The 18,343-nt window shown below is 33.8% G+C and overlaps 1 protein-coding gene across 2 annotated transcripts in view; it reads left to right on the top strand.

Annotated features, from left to right (window-relative positions):
• LOC103075343 (potassium channel subfamily T member 2) overlaps nt 1-18,343 on the top strand; it is a 265,002-nt gene that overhangs the window by 133,499 nt on the left and 113,160 nt on the right. For both annotated transcript variants that reach the window (XM_007471495.1, XM_007471494.1), the window contains exon 13: nt 7,172-7,280. In XM_007471495.1, the coding sequence (XP_007471557.1) occupies nt 7,172-7,280 (109 nt within the window). The remainder of the gene's footprint in view (nt 1-7,171; nt 7,281-18,343) is intronic.

Raw genomic sequence — 18,343 nt, 5'->3', positions numbered from 1 at the left:
GGAAAGATAGCAATTTCTGTCACAGATATAATTCTACATTATGCATCTCTATAGTACTTAAATTTTATATAACTTAGTCTTCTTTTTAAAAAAAATTTTATTGGAGTGTAGTTGATTTACAGGGTTGTTAAGTTTCAGGTGTACAGCAAAGTGAATCAGTTATACATATATCCACTCTTGTCTTTCTTTTTTTTTTTAGATTCTTTTCTTATATAGGTCACTACAGAGTATTGAGTAGAGTTCCCTGTGCTATACAGCAGGTTCTTATTAGTTATCTATTTTATATATAGTAGTGTGTATATGTCAATTCCAATCTCCCAGTTTATCCCCCCCACCTTATCCCGTGGTAACTATAAGTTTGTTTTCTGCATCTGTGCCTCTACTTCTGTTTTGTAAATAAGTTCATTTGTACCCTTTTTTTTTTTAGATTCCACATACAAGTGATATATGATATTTGTATTTCTGCATCTGACTTACTTCACTCAGTATGACAGTCTCTAGGTCCATCCATGTCTCTACAAATGACCCATTTTTGTTCTTTTTAATGGCTGAGTAATATTCCATTGTATATATGTGCCACATCTTCTTTATCCATTCCTCCATCAATGGACAGTTAGGTTGCTTCCATGACCTGGCTATTATAAATAGTGCTGCAGTGAACATTGGGGTGCATGTATCTTTTTGAATTATGGTTTGCTCTGGATATATGCCCAGGAGTGGGTTTGCTGGATCAATCATATGATAGCTCTATTTTTAGTTTTTTAAGGAATCTCCATACTATTCTCCACAGTGGCTGCACCAATTTAAATTCCCATCAGTAGTGTAGGAAGGTTCCCTTTTCTCTACACTCTCTCCAGCATTTATTGTTTGTAGATTTTTTGATGATGGCCAGTTTTTAATTAGAAAATCACTTGATAAAAATTGGCAGTTTGTGGCTTGAAATGTCCCCAAAAGGAAATGTAAGTAGCTGATGAAAATAAATGAGCTGAAAAACTGCCCAATCTCCTAACTCACTGTCCCTCTCTTCCACACTGCTTGGTCATAATAGTTAATGGTATGGATAGCCAAGAAAATGCATCTTTCAGTGCCCTAGGCTTGTGTTTCAGTGATTTCTCTTCTTTCAGTGTTTTTGCCCACGTCTTATCTCTGCACCCACTTCCAGAGGCATATTCCCTAGATCATGTAAATGTGAGCCTTCTATCATGGCTATTCCTAGCCCCCTCCTCCGTGACCACCACCCCCTATCTTTCTAGTTCATGTCCTCTAATACAGAACTCCAATAATCTTTTGACTACACTGGGACTTGCAATTTGTTGATTCGACCAAGTTTTCACCTGTTGGTCCTGTCTTCCCTTCTTAACATGTTTGCATCCCATGGCATACCTTAGAACCCATAATTTCAATTCAGCCTAGTTCGTTGACCTTCCATTAGTTAGACTTGTTTGTCAGAAACCAACTCTAGTGAACAACTCTCTGTCTTCTAGGTGTTTACTTCCATGCATTTGCATGTGGCCAGAGGAAACCAAACAAAAGACGACCTGCAGGCTATTCCTCCATTAAATTCATGATCACTAATTTTTAGGGGTCTAGAAGCTGCCAAACAATCATTCTGTCCCTCAGTTCTGTTTCTTCTCCCACTCTCTTAAACAGTGATACCACATTTTCTCTCTCACCTCCAACCTCTTCCCTAATCATCATTTCCACCAATTTTACTAAGAAAGTAGAACGATTGGAAGAACAAAATTTTTGTAAACATCTGTCTACACATCTACCCACCAACCTGAAGGTAGAACGCCCATATATTCTACCTTTTTTCCTGTTATTATAGATGAACAATTTTAGTAGCAATATGGCTGAGAAGAGGCATGAAAAGAGTGATATGTTAGTAATATTACCCAAATTCTGACAATCTAGGAATGACATTTTAAGGAATTCGAAATATACTCTATAAGCTTTAGGATTTATGAAAGATCATTAATCCATTTGGCAGATCAAACAGCACTCTCTAGTTATTGTTGATAATGGAAATGTTCTGTATTTGCCTTGTCTAATACCTAGCCAGTAGTCACAAGTATTATTGAGAACTTAATTGTTATTGAACTTTTATTTCTGTTTAATTTTAGTTTATTTAAATGTAAATAGCCACATGTAGCAGAGGCAACTGTTTTGGCCAGCACAGTTTCACTTTTATTTTATGTAATTAATTAGTTAATTAATTATTTTATTGAAGTGTAGTTGATTTACAATGTGTTCATTTCAGGTGTACAGCAAAGTGATTCAGTTATTCATACGTATATATCTATTTTTTCTCAGATTCTTTTCCCTTATAGGTTATTGGAAAATATTGAGTGGAGTTCCCTGTGCTATACAGTGGGTCCTTGTTGCTTATCTGTTTTATATATAGTAGTGTGTATAGGTTAATCCCTAAGCTCCTAATTTATCCCTCCCCCTGCTTTCCCCTTTGATTATCATGTTTGTTTTTTATGTCTGTGGGTCTACGTCAGTTTTGTATGTAAGTTCATTTGTGTCATTCTTATTTTAGCTTTCACATATAAGCAGTATTATATGATATTTGTCTTTGTCTGACTTACTTCACTTAGTATGGTAATCTCTGGGTCTATCCATGTTGCTGCAAATGGCATTATTTCATTCCTTTCTATGGCTGAGGCAACTGTATTGGCCAACACAGTTTTAGAAGGGTGATAGGTGGGATGCTGAAGAATTGGAGAACAGGAAGAGCAATTCAGAAGCTGTTTTGTTACCACTGGTGAGAGATTATCAGAGTTTGAATAAAGGTCCGGCATCCCTTAGCTGTAATCCCCAATCCAGAAAATTCTGAAAAAAGAAAATATTTTAGTATTTGTGTTGGTGTTAAAATCTGACCTGACCTGAAATTATTTGGTAGCAATCCCTGCACTGAACTTAATTTTTTTAAAAATTTTTATTGGGGTATAGTTGCTTTACAATATTGTGTTAGTTTATACTGTATAGCAAAGTGAATCAGCTGTATGTATACATATATCCCCTCTTTTTTCGATTTCCTTCTCATTTAGGTCACCACAGAGAACTGAATAGAGTTCCTTGTGCTATACGTTAGGTTCTCATTAGTTATCTATTATATACATAGTATCAATAGTGTATATATGTCAATCCCAATCTCACAATTCATCCCACTCCTCCCTTTCCCCCTTGGTATCCATACATTTGTTCTCTACGTCTGTGTCTCTATGTCTTCTTTGTAAACAAGATTGTCTATACCAATTTTTTCAGATTCCACATATATGCATTAATATATGATATTTGTTTTTCTGTTTCTGACTTACTTACCTCTGTATGACAACCTCTGGGTCCAGCCATGTCTCTACAAATGACCCAGTTTTGTTCCTTTTTATGGATGAGTAATATTCCATTGTATATATGTACCACATTTTCTTTTTTTTATTTTAATTTTATTTATTTATTTTTTAACATTTTTATTGGAGTATAATTGCTTTACAATGGTGTGTTAGTTTCTGCTTTATAACAAAGTGAATCAGCTATACATATACATATATCCCCATATCTCCTTCCTCTTGCATCTCCCTCCCATTCTCCCTATCCCACCCCTTTAGGTGGTCGCAAAGCACTGAGCTGATCTCCCTGTGCTATGTGGCTGCTTCCCACTAGCTATCTGTTTTATATTGGGTAGTATATATAAGTCCATGCCACTCTCTCACTTCGTCCCAGCTTACCCTTCCCCCTCCCCATGTCCTCAAGTCCATTCTCTATGTCTGCATCTTTACTCCTGTCCTGCCCCTAGGTCATAACTTTTTTTTTTTTTTAGATTCCATATATATGTGTTAGCCTACGGTATTTTTTTTCTCCTTCTGACTTACTTCACTTTGTATGACAGACTCTAGGTCCATCCATCTCACTACAAGTAACTCAATTTCGTTTCTTTTTTATGGCTGAGTAATATTCCATTGTATATATGTGCCACATCTTCTTTATCCATTCATCTGTTGATGGGCACTTAGGTTGCTTCCATGTCCTGCCTATTGTAAACAGTGCTGCAGTGAACATTGAGGTGCATGTGTCTTTTTGAATTATGGTTTTCTCTGGGTATATGCCCAGTAGTGGGATTGCTGGGTCATATGGTAGTTCTATTTTAAGTTTTTTAAAGAATCTCCATAGTGGCTGTATCAATTTACATTCCCACCAAAAATTCATGATGGTTCCCTTTTCTCAACACCCTCTCCAGAAATTATCTTTTGTAGATTTTTTGATGATGGCAATTCTGACCAGTGTGAGGTGATACCTTATTGTAGTTTTGATTTGCATTTCTCTAATAATTAGTGATGTTGAACATCTTTTCATGTGTTTGCTGGCCATCTGTATGTCTTCTTTGGAGAAACGTCTATTTAGGTCTTCCACCCAGTTTTGATTGGGTTGTTTATTTTTTTGATATTGAGCTGCCTGAGCTGTTTGTATATTTTGGAGATTATACAATCATCCTTATTGATTACATAGATGTTTTCTTTATAAAAAGAGTACTGATTTTTCTTATTATCTAACAAGGAATCCCAACATTATATACAATTAACTGATTAATCTAAGACGATTGTTTTCAACGTATCTGATCCAATGCCTCTTTTTTATGATAAATATTTTGTAACACTTCCTTTACTATCCTGGAATGAAATTCAGAGTAAATGTAAACATCTATATGAACACATTTTAAATAATTAATATAATGTCCTAATTGTAATATGAAGGAGAAAGAGAGGGAAATAATTAATAGTAAGGAAGTGTATATTTCAATATGTAAATGCCCAGGTATGAATAACCAAAAAAAGACAATGCAAGAGAGACAATTGCTTGCACCAATTAGTACATGCCCACTACTGACACTGACAGTAGTGGGCAATACTTATTATTAATGATCATATCTTAAACTTGTATTAATGACTCACATACAATACGAAACAAAATAAACTTTCTCTTAATTCATACAGTGGTTGTCTTTCTAAATAATTCAGTATTTACTAAAATGTGCAGAACCTACTTTGTATTTATGTGTAAAATAGCCTCCAGTAATATGTACATTGCTGGATAGCCTAATAGACACTGTAAAAGCTTTACTTACTTGTAGAAAAAAGCATATACAGAAATAAAAATTACTACCTAAAACTTACTAATCTTTCCCTTCTTTCCATTTCCCACAGATTAGTATAGTTTTTGAAAAATTAGCCAGTGCAACATGATCTTCCATCAACCATCCCCAACCAAACACAGATGAACACATTAAGTGAGGAAAAGGGAAGGAAGGGGACCCAGTTTTTTACTTTTTAACCACTGAAGGGAAATAAGATGGAACATTTTTCAACTATCACAGAACTATCACATTTTCTCATGGTCCCCTCTACTAGAAGAAGTACGGTTTGTACATTAAACCAAGGGAAAGTTAATAATTGCATGTGGTTTTGCATATATGGTAAACATACCTTCTAAATTTTCTGGTAGTCTATCTCATGTCATAATACGTGTAAACATTTTTCTTAAATCATATGCTCAATTTTTGGTTTAAGATTTATGGACCCCATATGTATGGCTATCATATGATTCTAAAGTAATAACACTCTTCATTTAGCAGTTTTGTTACTTTATTTTCATAGATTGGTCATACACACTCAAAAATTATTTTGAGAAATATCGAAATAGTGGTTTAAGTCACTGTTATTTTGCAAATATTTTTGTATACTTTTCCACATTCAAAATTGGATTTTGAATCTACCTGCCTTCCTGCAAAATATTAAGTATCATGGTTATGTAGTTTTGAGATTTTCCTTAAAAATTATCATTATATTTGACAAGCAAAAAAATAGGAAAGAGAAACAAAGAAAGAGACATTGTTAGCAGATTCTTGATTTTTTTAAGAGTAAATCCTGATATGTAACCATAGCATACAATTTCTTCCATAAAAGGTGAAAGAAAAAAAATGAATAAGGAAATGAAGGAAAAAGAAAAAAATAATGGGCTCTTTCATATGCTAACTCGTGTTATACAAATTGGAGTAATGTTATTATTTATCTGTCTGGAGCGTTTGATGAACCATTTCCCAAGTAATCTTGTTTCTTCATAAATTGTATGGTGTATGTATTCATTTTATAGATCCGACTGACCTATTCAACCTTCTATTTCTTAATTTAGCTAAAACTGCTATTTTCTGCCTAAGAATATTTATTTCATTAGAACTTTAAACAGTCTTTATTTCCAATACCAGCTATAATAGTTTACTTGGAAGGGAAGTTTTTTTTCCCAAAACAAACAGCTTTTTTCCCAAACAAACTTTAATTGCTTCTCTAAAACATGATTTCTGTGGAAAATTAAGTATATGGCATCCGGGCCCTCACTCTTGCATGAAAATAATATACTTGGGCTGAGTAGCATCACCCCCCTTTAATATGACTGCGCCCCCTTACGTGCCATCTTTTCTAACACTCTTTACTGTTTTTATGTCATTGGAGTTCTTTTTATGCCATTTATTATCTTTTCTGACTGGACTCTATCATCTTTTGAATTTTTGACCTAGGTCCTGAGGTTAAAGTATAATTTAAAATTATATTTATTTCAGGATTAATTTTTATTGATTGGTAATTATGGTTGTTTTGATTATAAAAATCTATTACTTGTATGTTGTGCAAATATTATCTGCCACATTTTTTAATAATCAATTTCTAAGTCTTTATGTTGACTATGAAGTTGATCAATCAATTATGTTATAAATCAGTAAGTACTATTGTATTTCATACCATAGAATTATCAGAAGTAAAGGAGACTTTATATAGTCTCTGGTTTATTATCCAGACTGTACCTCTAACCTACCTACATGTTACCTCCTTGTACAGATGAGGCACAGGAAAAGTAAGCATTTTTCCAAAGGCTGTCAATTTTAGTAAAGACAGGTCTGGGGCCAGATCCTCCATACCTCAATAACTTACCTCATAGTCTAGTACTCTCTTATGAATCATTTTTCCTGGGGATAAATTTGCACATGTAAAAACCTCTCTAAAACAAGTGTGTTTATATGGAAAGTTTTGTAATTTTATTCATTGTTTTATTTTTCATATTATTTTAAAATACTACTATCCCAAGGTAAATTATTCTAATTTACCTATTTTATTTCAAACAGATCATGTTGTTTGTGAAGAAGAGTTTAAATACGCCATGTTAGCTTTAAACTGTATATGCCCAGCAACATCTACACTTATTACACTACTGGTTCATACCTCTAGAGGGCAGTAAGTATATTTTTTCTTTAAGATAATGCGTTTTAAATTATAAAACATATAAGTGCAGTTATGTGATTTAGAAATACAGTAGTAAGCCTAGGTATACAGCTAGATATGTACCTATACTTGTATTTGTGTGAGTTATCATCATCTGACAGATAGATAGAGAGATAGGTAGAGAGACAGACAGACAAATACAAAACTGTTATAGGGTCCAAGCCATATAGGAAATTGACAGTGATTTGCTGTCTTTTCTAGCTAATCTTGATATAATTTGTTTCATCTAAATTTTATGTCTTCATCACTTGTTAGGATTAGGGCATTGTTTCTATTTTCAAGATTAATAATTCTCAAATAAAACTTGTAAAAACAGGATGACAGCAGTCATTACTGTATGGCCTTAAAGCCATTTTTTTTCTGTTTCTGAGGTAAGTTTTTATCTGAAGGCTACATGTGCACAAATTAGCTCAAAATTAAAATTTTATAATTATTATGGAATGATAACAAAGTAGTTGATAAAATCAGCTAATGTAGTATAAAAGAAATAATGTTTAATATGAATTTCAGGGTATTGAGGGAAATTATATCATCAAAACATTATTTCCTATTTTTTATTTTGATAGAGTTTCATAAAATATAGAGGTTGTTTTTGACTTGCATAATCGAGTAAAATACAATCAGCGAACATAGTCACTGGCCTTATTTAAAGACAAATGTTGCACTGAATTTCATACTTTTCATATTCTTTACTTGGTATTTTAGACAAAATGTTGATTTTCTGAGTAAATTCCACCATGGTGCTTGCAGTTATGAAAATTTAAATTTAGTGAGTTAATTAATAGTTATTTAAGTGAAGTGCCAAATCAAATAAGTCAAGGAAAAGGAAAATTCTTTCCTGGGATTTAGTACTGGACGGAGGAAATTGCTAATTGAAAAATAGTAAATGCCCTCTGGTATTTTAAGTAGATTTTACTCTTACCTCTAGTTACATCTCTGTTCTATTGAGACAGAAAGATTTTCCCAGGAGCAATTTTCTCAAAGTTCTGAATATAAATGTTTCTATTCTGTAAATTTATAAGCCTTTAAGATTTGCACTGGAAAGGATGTAACAGGATCATGAATGAAATTAATTTTCTTTGATGGACATACTTAGCATTTTGATGTAATTAAATAAAATACTGAAAGCTGTTTTGTCACCAACTAATTGAATGTTCATAGAACTTATCATATGGCTTCATTATTTTGTCATCCATCTTTGTCATAGAATCATACAGCTTTAGAGCTGAATATCTAGCCCAGTTTCTCTCTTGCACAAATGATAAAATGAGGCCCATCGCCACTAACACACATTAGTATTTATAGATCGGTTAAATTACATTTTCCAACTCCTAGTAAATATTATATATTGGCACACAATATTGCCTGGTGAACAAATTGCACTTAACATAAATTTAAAAAGAATTTCAGCGACACTTAAAATAGGACTTTTCCTAATATATTCTAATGAATATTGTCATATTAAAAATGAAAGTGATGTTGTTGAATACATTGTTACCACATAATTAAGGATTTCCCATAAGTAAGATTGACCTGCAAAATTATTTCCCAGTAAGTGATACAATAAATGCCTTAGTCTACCAAAATAACTCTCTTTATTAGCAGCTTTATTGAGATATAGTTCACATACCATATAATTAACACATTAAAGTATACAATGTAATATTTTTAGTATATTCATAGAACTGTGCAACTATCGCTGCTAATTCCTAATATTTTCATCATCCCATAAAGAAATTCTTTACCTTTTTGCAGCCGCCCACATTGTATCCAAACTCTTTCAACCACAGGCTAATCTTACCCTGTCTCTATAGATTTTCCTATTCTGGACATTGCATATTGCATATAAATGGAATCATACAATATGTGCTTTTTTGTTTTTTGGACTGGCTTCTTTCACTTGGCATAATGTTTTTAAAGTTCATCCATATTGTAATATGCATCACTACTTCGTTCCTTTTTATAACTGAATAATTTTCCATTGTATGGATATATGTCATTTTACTTTTCTATTCATCAGAGGATGGATATTTGGGCTGTTTACGACATTGTGAATAAGGCAGGTCTTAATATTAATGTAAAGATTCTTGTGTGGACATGTGCTTTAATTTCTTTGGGTCTATATCTAGGAGTGGAATTGCCAGGTCATCGGGTAACTCGATTTAGCCTTTTTTAGGAACTGCCAGAATGTTTTCTGAAGGGATTATAGCATTTTACATTGACACCAGCAGTGTATCATGGTTCTAATTTCTTCATGTCCCCATCAATGCTTGTTATTATCTGCCTTTTGCATCATAACTGTCCTAGTGGATGTAAAGTGCTGTCTCGTGGTTTTGATTTGCATTTTGCTGATTACTAATAATGTTGAGCATTAGTTCATGTGTTTATTGACCACTTTCATATCACCTTTGAAGAAAAACCTATTCAGATCTTTAAACAGATAAATACCATCACTTGAATATAAATAGTCATCCAAACAGATCACTTAATTTAAAATATCTAATATATTTTATTAAGAATATTGTATGACTAAAGTAATTTGTATTGTCTTCTGTATTACGCATTAAATGAAGGTGTAGTGAAAGATTCAGTTATTAACAGAATATGTTTGAAATTTTGCCTTTGAGCATCAGCAGAAATCAGAGAGGTCAAACATATTGATTTAATAATAAGAGAACAAACTCGGGAGCTGAATTAAGTAGTATAATGGGGAAAATGTTGAATAGTCTAGGAAATGCTTTATGCAAAGATTATCAAACCACTAATTGAAAAAAAAAACTTACGATAATACTCAAATTTCCCCATTAAAAAAGGAGAGAGAATAATATTATTAGAAGTTCATTATATCATAAATGAACTTTTACTGGTGATTTTTGACTAAAAATAGTTGATATTCACAAACTAAACACTTTAAGACCCAACAAACACAGACATAAATATAATACAAAACCTAAAATAGTCTAACTTAAAAATATATTTTTAAATTAAGTGCTCTGCAGATTATGGGTATTTAAGGAAAATAATAAATATGAGTTCCGGAACAAGCAAGATAGACAAAGGAAGCAGGAGTTAGAGATAGAAAGGTCAGCTCTTTTAGTGACAGACCTGCCTTAGGTCTGAGAATGGAGTTCCTAATTCAGCCTTAGAATTAGATTTGCTCACTTAAAGCACCTTCATCCTTTTCTTAGTTCTCTTCCTCTAGCCTGTAATAATGGGGAGAAAGATGGAAACCATATATTAAGTACGAATTGCCTACCTCTGTACTTTTCTATGGGGAATATTAATTTTAAAAATATTTTGGAGTCTCTGGAGCAACTTAGCTGGGACCCTGAACAGTATCTCCCAAGGCTCATTAATGCTGTCATGATCTTACATTTTCTTTTCCTAGATGTTAATATACTCATCTTGTTCTATTTGATCTGTGAGTCAACTAGATGATGCTAACTTTAGGTGACTTTGAATAACTGTGCTCCTTTTGTTCATTCAAGTTTACTCTGTATTTTAGCCCTTCATAGTTTTCCCCTGTCACTCACTTCATTTACATTTGAGGGCTCAGTGCTCTTGGCAGAGGTATTTCTTATTGTCAATTAAATTAACATTTTGAATTATTTGGCAAACTCATTAGAAAGAGGAACAGAAGTTTATTCTTTGGATCGATATCACTGTAGGCTGTCAAACAGGGACTGTGATGATTTTAGCAAGGAGATGCCAAATTATCAGAACAGTTAGTAGACCTTCAATTGGCCCATCTTGATGACATTTTGTCTCTATCAAAATTTAATTTTTTCTTTTCCTTTCCATTTACTTTCATGAAAATATTTATTTATTTCATTCGTCCCATCCAAGAGGTAATATTTCTGCTCTTAGTGATCCTCAATGGGAAGGAAAGAGAGAATTGATAAGAAAAATATTGCAAAGTTAGAATTTACACAACTTGGCCATTGATGAGTTATGGATGTAGAAAAGAGAAAAAAAAGAAAAAAGTCCCTTTACACACTGAGGTTTGACAGTAGAGAACTATAAAATGTGTGGTTTTGGCAGGAGAAAGGAGTTTGGTATTGGATCTATTTGCTTTCTGATGCGGGTATCATTGCTCGTGGAAATTACTGCTACTCTTAGTTCCGGAGGAGAGATCAGGGCTATTCAGGGCCACAGAGGTGAAAGCAGAAATGGTGGGGATTTGGGAAAAATGACCACTTAAGGCTTTTCCTTAGGAAACAGATGGAAGAAAAGGACAGCAACTATAGTATAGCCTAACAGAACAAAAAGGAGCAAGGATTTCTAGAAAGAACTGGATGGTTGACAATACAGACGGTTTAAGATGGAGAAGACGCAAACAGAATTAGTAGGTCACTGGTCTCTGGGAAGTTCTGAGAAAACAATTTTGGACGATGGAGACTTTCTCATTTTGAGATAGTGTGAACAAATAAGGAGATGATAAGAAAGTGAAGCCTGGTCGAAGGCCGCCACTTCATTAAGTTTGTCCAGGAAGATAAGAAAGAAAAATAATGAAAGCTCTATTGCACAGCAGATAGTTCTGCTGGTTCCACAGAAAGCTGCTTCTTTGATCATGGCAATTAAGAAAGATTGTCTGTATATCCCTGGTGGCCCTTTCTCCATTTCTCCCATCACACACACACACACACACACACACACGCACGCACATGCACATGCACATGTGCACACGCACACACACACACACGCTTCAAGACTGGAGGTCTGAATGGAGTAATTGCAAGAAAGGGAAGCGATATACCTCTGAAGGTTACTCATTTTTCTTTTATATAAACTAACATGGACTGAAAATCTCCACAGAACTACATTTTATTAGGTGTATCCAAAATCTGTTTGATTACCCGAGAAATGTTTTTCCTAATCACGCCTATTAAAAGATTAACTAGAACATTATTCTATTAAACATATCTTGAGAAATACAGGTCCTGCTCAGTCTGACAGTCCTCTGCTTGGAAAGGCTTTAATAGCTCATCTTTCATTATCAAATTAGATTTAAGTATATCCATTTTACTTATTTAAAGCCCTGTATGCTCTAGTACTAGTTTATTTTTATATCTTTATTTCTCATGATACTCATATGTATCGTGTTCTCCAAATAACATGATCCTAAATATACTTTGCGGTTTCCGCCTTCTACATCTTTTTTTAACATTGTTCCCTCTGCCTTGAATTTTTTCTGCCTTCCTAGAGGGTTTTGCTAGAATTCAAAAATTCTATCTCCTCAAGAATATTTTTAAACTCCCCAATTTAATGTGATCTTTCCCTTCTACAAACTCACATAGAATTTTATGACATTCTGCCAGAGCATGTGTTATGGTCCTTTTATTTTTTCCTACATAATAGGGTATAATTTCGTTTAAGGTGGAGAACATGTCTTACTCATTCTTATACCTTCTATAGTGTTTCACAGCATGAATGCTCAAAAAACACTAGTTAAGTAAATGAAGTAAAGGATATACTAAAGATGATTCATTGAGGCCCCTGGTTCAAAGTAGTTTATGATCCACAGTCTTCATTTGCTCTTCCTCATCTGCTCCATTGAAATGATACCAAATAAATAAAAGTCATAAGCTTTTATCAGTGAAAAAGAAGAGATTTCAGTGAATTTCTAGAAGATAGAAAGTGGGTAAATAAACTTGATGAAACCTCCATCCCAGCATATGTTTACAAGGTGATACAGCAGGACAAAATCCCAGCCCCCAGTGAGGCTCTGGGGTGCAAGATTCCTAGAAAAAAAGAGGACACATTTTGATTGAATTTCTGTATACAGAACAAGTTACCCCTGTTTCATCCACCACAGTACCATTTCTCTATAATTAAGTTTAGCTAGACATTTACCACTGGGAAAAATCAGATTTTTCCTAAATGAATTAGTCTGAATTATAAGCCAGCATATAGTTTGGGGTTGGGGTTCAACCCTCTTAATCTGGCATTTAGAGACCCCAGACTAGATAGTTTGAGCCCTTCTTGCTTAATATAAGATGTAACCTGTGTAATATGACTTAACAAATCATATTCACAGACAAGGGAATCTATTTAATATCCCTATATATTATACTCAGAACTTTGAAATATGGCTCCTGTCATTTGCTGACAGCCAGCATGCAGGTTGAAATGAAGGGAACAAATCCAGCTAGAAGAGAACAATATCTGTATTCACAATGGAATTGTTTTGGTATAATAGGGATGTTGGGTCTTCTACTCACTAGTAAACAGTTTTCTCTAAGGTCATAAAACTATAACATTTGAAAGGAGAGTAAAATGTTTGGAAGCAAGGAGAGTCACAGTAAATGAGAACAAAAATACATTAAAAAGAAATTCATATGTATTTTTGAACAGTAGAGAAGTATGAATAATAGTTCACAAGAATACTGAAGGATTATGAAAGGGTGATAATGATTGTTCAAAGGAATAAAATGCTGAGGAATTTTTTTTATTTGTAGAGTTTAAAGTTTTCAGAATATTTAACTTAAATTTGTTGATTATGATTCTGGAGTATATGATTTTCTCTTCAATAATAATGGGAAACACCATAATACATAAATACACAAATCCAGAATAGCTAAAAATAATTTTAATTATTACTCCCAGCAAGATATGAAAAGGAGTTATAGTAGAGAAATAGAAAGTAAAGACCTTTTGAAATTAACAGAGTGATTATAAGAACCTTGAAAGATAACATCATAGAAATCTTGAGGATTTCAGATTTTAAAAAAGAGAAAGAGATAGAATATGTAGAAAAAATAATTCACAGAACACGAGATCAATCTAAAAGAGGTAATATCTGATTTGGTGGGAATTCCAGAAAGGATGGAAAGAATAGAATGTAAGAAATTATAACAGAAGAAGGGAGATTTAAATCTTTAAATAGACAGGGTTTCTTGCTTGTGAATGACAATGAAAGAGAACCACACCTAGAGACATAACACTGCCAAATTATAAAGCAGTAATGATGAAGAATTCTCTTAAAGTTGTAGAAAGGAAGAGAAATCTCAATATTGACTAGGATTCTTAACTTTAGACAAGGATATTCATTGATCTAGTCTGATTATAAAGAGGTGTATGGAGGCATATAGATAACTCATAGAACAGGAAAGTTAGCCTTTATTTAGGCTCAACATGCACAAACAGTTCCCACTGCCCCACCTCACAGCTAACCCAATAAGGAACTTTGACCTCTGAACATCCTGGGAGCCAGCTACCTCTGCAGCCAGACATCTGAACAATATAGATGCCCCTCGCCTGCCTGTTTCCTCATTTAGCTCACTTCCAAAATAAACTCTCGCATTTGTGTCCGATTGATAGAACCTAGGTCACATGTCTGTACCATAGCTAAAACCAAAGATTTCTAAAAGCTATGGTCAAGATAAGAAAAGCCAGACAAGTCTCAACAAGAGACTGGACTAGATTAAAAGCAACATATACAATGGGATGTGGCAAAGGAAGTTTCTGTTTTCTCTCCCAACTGGAAAAAAAAAAAAGGCGATCATAAACACCAAGAAAATGAAAAAGAAACTATAATAAATCAAATTAAAATGTGCCATAATACTGAACAATAGGTTGTCAGTAAGTAAGGAATTTTTTTTTTTTTTTGTATTCTCTCTTGAATTGCTCAGGGAATACAGAGAAGTTTATATAATTATAGCATTCCACTGAACTCTTAAATGAACTATGTTGCAATAATCCTAATAATGTAATCACTGAACTCAGGTTCTCTGTACTTTTTTTTTCCCCAGCTTTATTATAATTGGCATGTAACGTATAAGTTTAAGATGTACAACGGGTTCTCCACTTCTATCTGAAGCCATTGATTTATTTATAGCCAGGGAACAAAATGCAGATATTTGCATTTTCAACAATGTAAAAAGGTGCAGCAAATGATATTTTAGAGAAAAGTAGGGAGGAGATGTAGAAGGGAGAGTAGCTAATATCCTCAGCTTACAAAATGGAAAATCAAGAGACCTGTATCTATAGTCACTGCTACTCTATACTTACAGCCCTGTGGGGTATCTGTTATGAGATAATTCTTTTCTCTCACACCTCAGAGACGGTGGTCAATAGAAAATGCCTACAATGACGTAGTGATAAAATTTGATAACACATTTTTATTGAGATACCTCAAAACTCTTCAAATGAACCCCAGAATCTGGAAACATTTTTTTTTTTTGGGTCAGTTTAAGTTATGAATGAAGTCCCATGCTAAAAATAGCACTGAATAGAGTTAAAATATTGTTATGGTTTGGTCATTCATTCATTCATCCCACGATAACAATCACATGCATTCATACAGTGTAAGGCACTGTATTAGGAGTTCGGGAAATACAAAAATGAAAACGTTCCATTCTGATCACAAAAACTAATAAAACCACAAGGCAGAACACAATGTAAACATGGCTTATGTATGTTTGCAGTGTGTTATAAGTTTTCCCTAGTAGATTTATTTTATTAATGTAGTTTCTTTTAGCTATGGTAAAATTAGTTTGCATACCTTGAGAATAAACCAAATGACAACATGGACAGCCAGTGAAGAAACTTGCCAGTTACACATAATTTTAAAAGAGCAAAAAACATACTCAAAATGATAAAATGTGAATAACAACAATAGGAGCTTATGAAACTCCTATATCCCTAAATATTAATATTTATAGAATACAACTTTCCTGAAGACTTCACTATGATGTTCTCAACTAAAGTGACAGATACAGCAGAGCAATGCAAATGCACAAGAGCACGGAACTCTTGACCATAAGCTAAGTGTATGGTACTTATTCATAAGCAAGCAGGCTGTGTCTGAGAGAGAGGGGGAAGGTACACCTTCGCTATGGCTTTTTCTTAATGCTAAAGGAGAACAGTTTAAAATCAGTGGGATATGACTTATTTAATAATGGAATTAAAGAGCTGAGAATTCAGTGTCATTATGAGAGATGAATTTATTTTTCACCTGACAGTTTAAGAAGCAGGTGAAAAGTCTTCACAGAATTTGAGGATTTGTGTGTGTGATAATTAGGTGGCTTCTTGAGTTAAGTGAGCACTTCAGAAAAACATACTAGAATTTTTGAAGAACAAACTTTAAGGGTAGTGAGCTTGGGCCACTTTCATGTGCAATCAGCCTTTCAAATTTAACGGTGGAGCTTTATTTCATTTCTCTTTGAAATCTCTTTCAAAAGGGTGTTCATTGTTTATGTTCACTATTAAGAATGCTTGAAAGTTGTATAGTATTTCTCTACTCTCCTCACTTTCACAGCAACTTTTCTTATCCTGAGAATGGCAAACAGCTTTCTGGTTCCATCTAGTGGCTGAAAATTGATTATCATCCTCTACATGGTTTTAATGTTAGGACTCAGGTTTTTATTTTGATGTCTGATACCATAAAAAGCTGGGGAAGTTCAGCTTAATCTTGAGTTTTATTACCTAATCTTGAGTTTTATTACTTAATCTTGAGTTTTATTACCTCCTCTACTTAGAGTTCTTGACGACTTTTCTTTCTAGGTAAGATAATCCAATTTGTGTGTCAGATCGATCCCCAGACCAGCAAGAATAAACGTTCATCCAAAGTTCTGTGTTAGCTCTCTCTTTTGTAGCCTCACCTGTAGTGGAAGTTTCCGTCTACTCTAATATGCCCTTTCCATTCCATAAATTACAATTATGTTTTCAATGGCACAGGCTACAATTTGTCAAAATCGTTTCTTTCACTTGCAGTGTTCACTGTAGATTCCTCACATTAATAGTAAAGGGAATTGGAATACCATTTAAATATTTTAATTTTTAAATAAAGTAAAAGCTTGGGACAATTGTGAATTAATGTAATTCATGTATGTTGTCAGAGAGGCTCCTGTAAAGAATATAAACAATTATCTGGAACCAAGCTGACATTAAATTGGTGAACTAGTAGAGTATGGAATTAAATAAAATATGTTAATTTCAGTTAGATTAAAACCTTTGGGTCACTTGTTTTAGACTTTTTACATGTACTTTCAATCTAGTATAATGAGGTAATAAATAGATTTTCTTATCTTTAAAATAAAGCATCATAAGGAAATTTTATCTTATGTAACTCTGCAAGTATAAATTTAAATGGCATCTTTTCCTAAGGCAAAGATTTCCTCCAGTTATATGTAAAGCCTTTTATTACATTTCGAAGAATGGATTTTATACCAAAGGTACCTTGTGGCAATATGTTCTTTATTCCCATTGATGTGAGAATAATTTCATTTGGTAATAAAAATAAGTATATAAAAGCAACTAATTTGGCAATCTGTGTCAATTTTGGTGAATCTGAAACAAATAATTTTTTGTATATTTAAATGTCTTATTTAGGATTGAAGAGAACAAAATGTACTAGCAAAGCTAAATCCAATAATTACGATGCAGAGATGTTTAAAATGACAGATATAATATTGTAGAAGAGATGGATTTGCACTAATAATTTCATTGTACAACCTTGAAGGCAGTAATGCCTGCCTACACTTCTTGAGTTTACCTTTAGTTTGGTGGCATCTTTAAATACACAAAGAAAATATGAAAGTAAAAATCAAATTTTGCCTTCTAAAAGTTATTAGTTTGAGTTTTACAAAAACATACATCTTCATAAAAATAGGGCGTTGTCCATAAAATAAGGTTGTATGCTGTTTTTTAAAAAATGCAAACCACATTACTGAGCAGGATCATTCAGTACATTCCTGAAATAGGAACAGAGAGTGCAGTATAATAAGACTTCAAGGTATTGTATCTGGAACAGGAAATTCCAGTTGGATTCTTATTTTCTCCTTTTGGGAAAATCTGATGTGGGGAAATTTTTTTTTTTTGCGGTACGCGGGCCTCTCACTGTTGTGGCCTCTCCCGTAGCGGAGCACAGGCTCCGGACGCGCAGGCTCAGCGGCCATGGCTCACGGGCCCAGCCGCTCCGCGGCATGTGGGATCTTCCCGGACTGGGGCACGAACCCGTGTGCCCTGCATCGGCAGGCGGACTCTCAACCACCGTGCCACCCGGGAAGCCCTGA

The sequence above is a fragment of the Lipotes vexillifer genome, unplaced genomic scaffold, assembly GCF_000442215.2.
Source record: "Lipotes vexillifer unplaced genomic scaffold, Lipotes_vexillifer_v1.1 scaffold764, whole genome shotgun sequence".
Lineage (NCBI taxonomy): Eukaryota > Metazoa > Chordata > Mammalia > Artiodactyla > Lipotidae > Lipotes > Lipotes vexillifer.
Note: the sequence above shows the minus strand (reverse complement) of the source record. Positions and strands in the feature narration are given on the sequence as shown.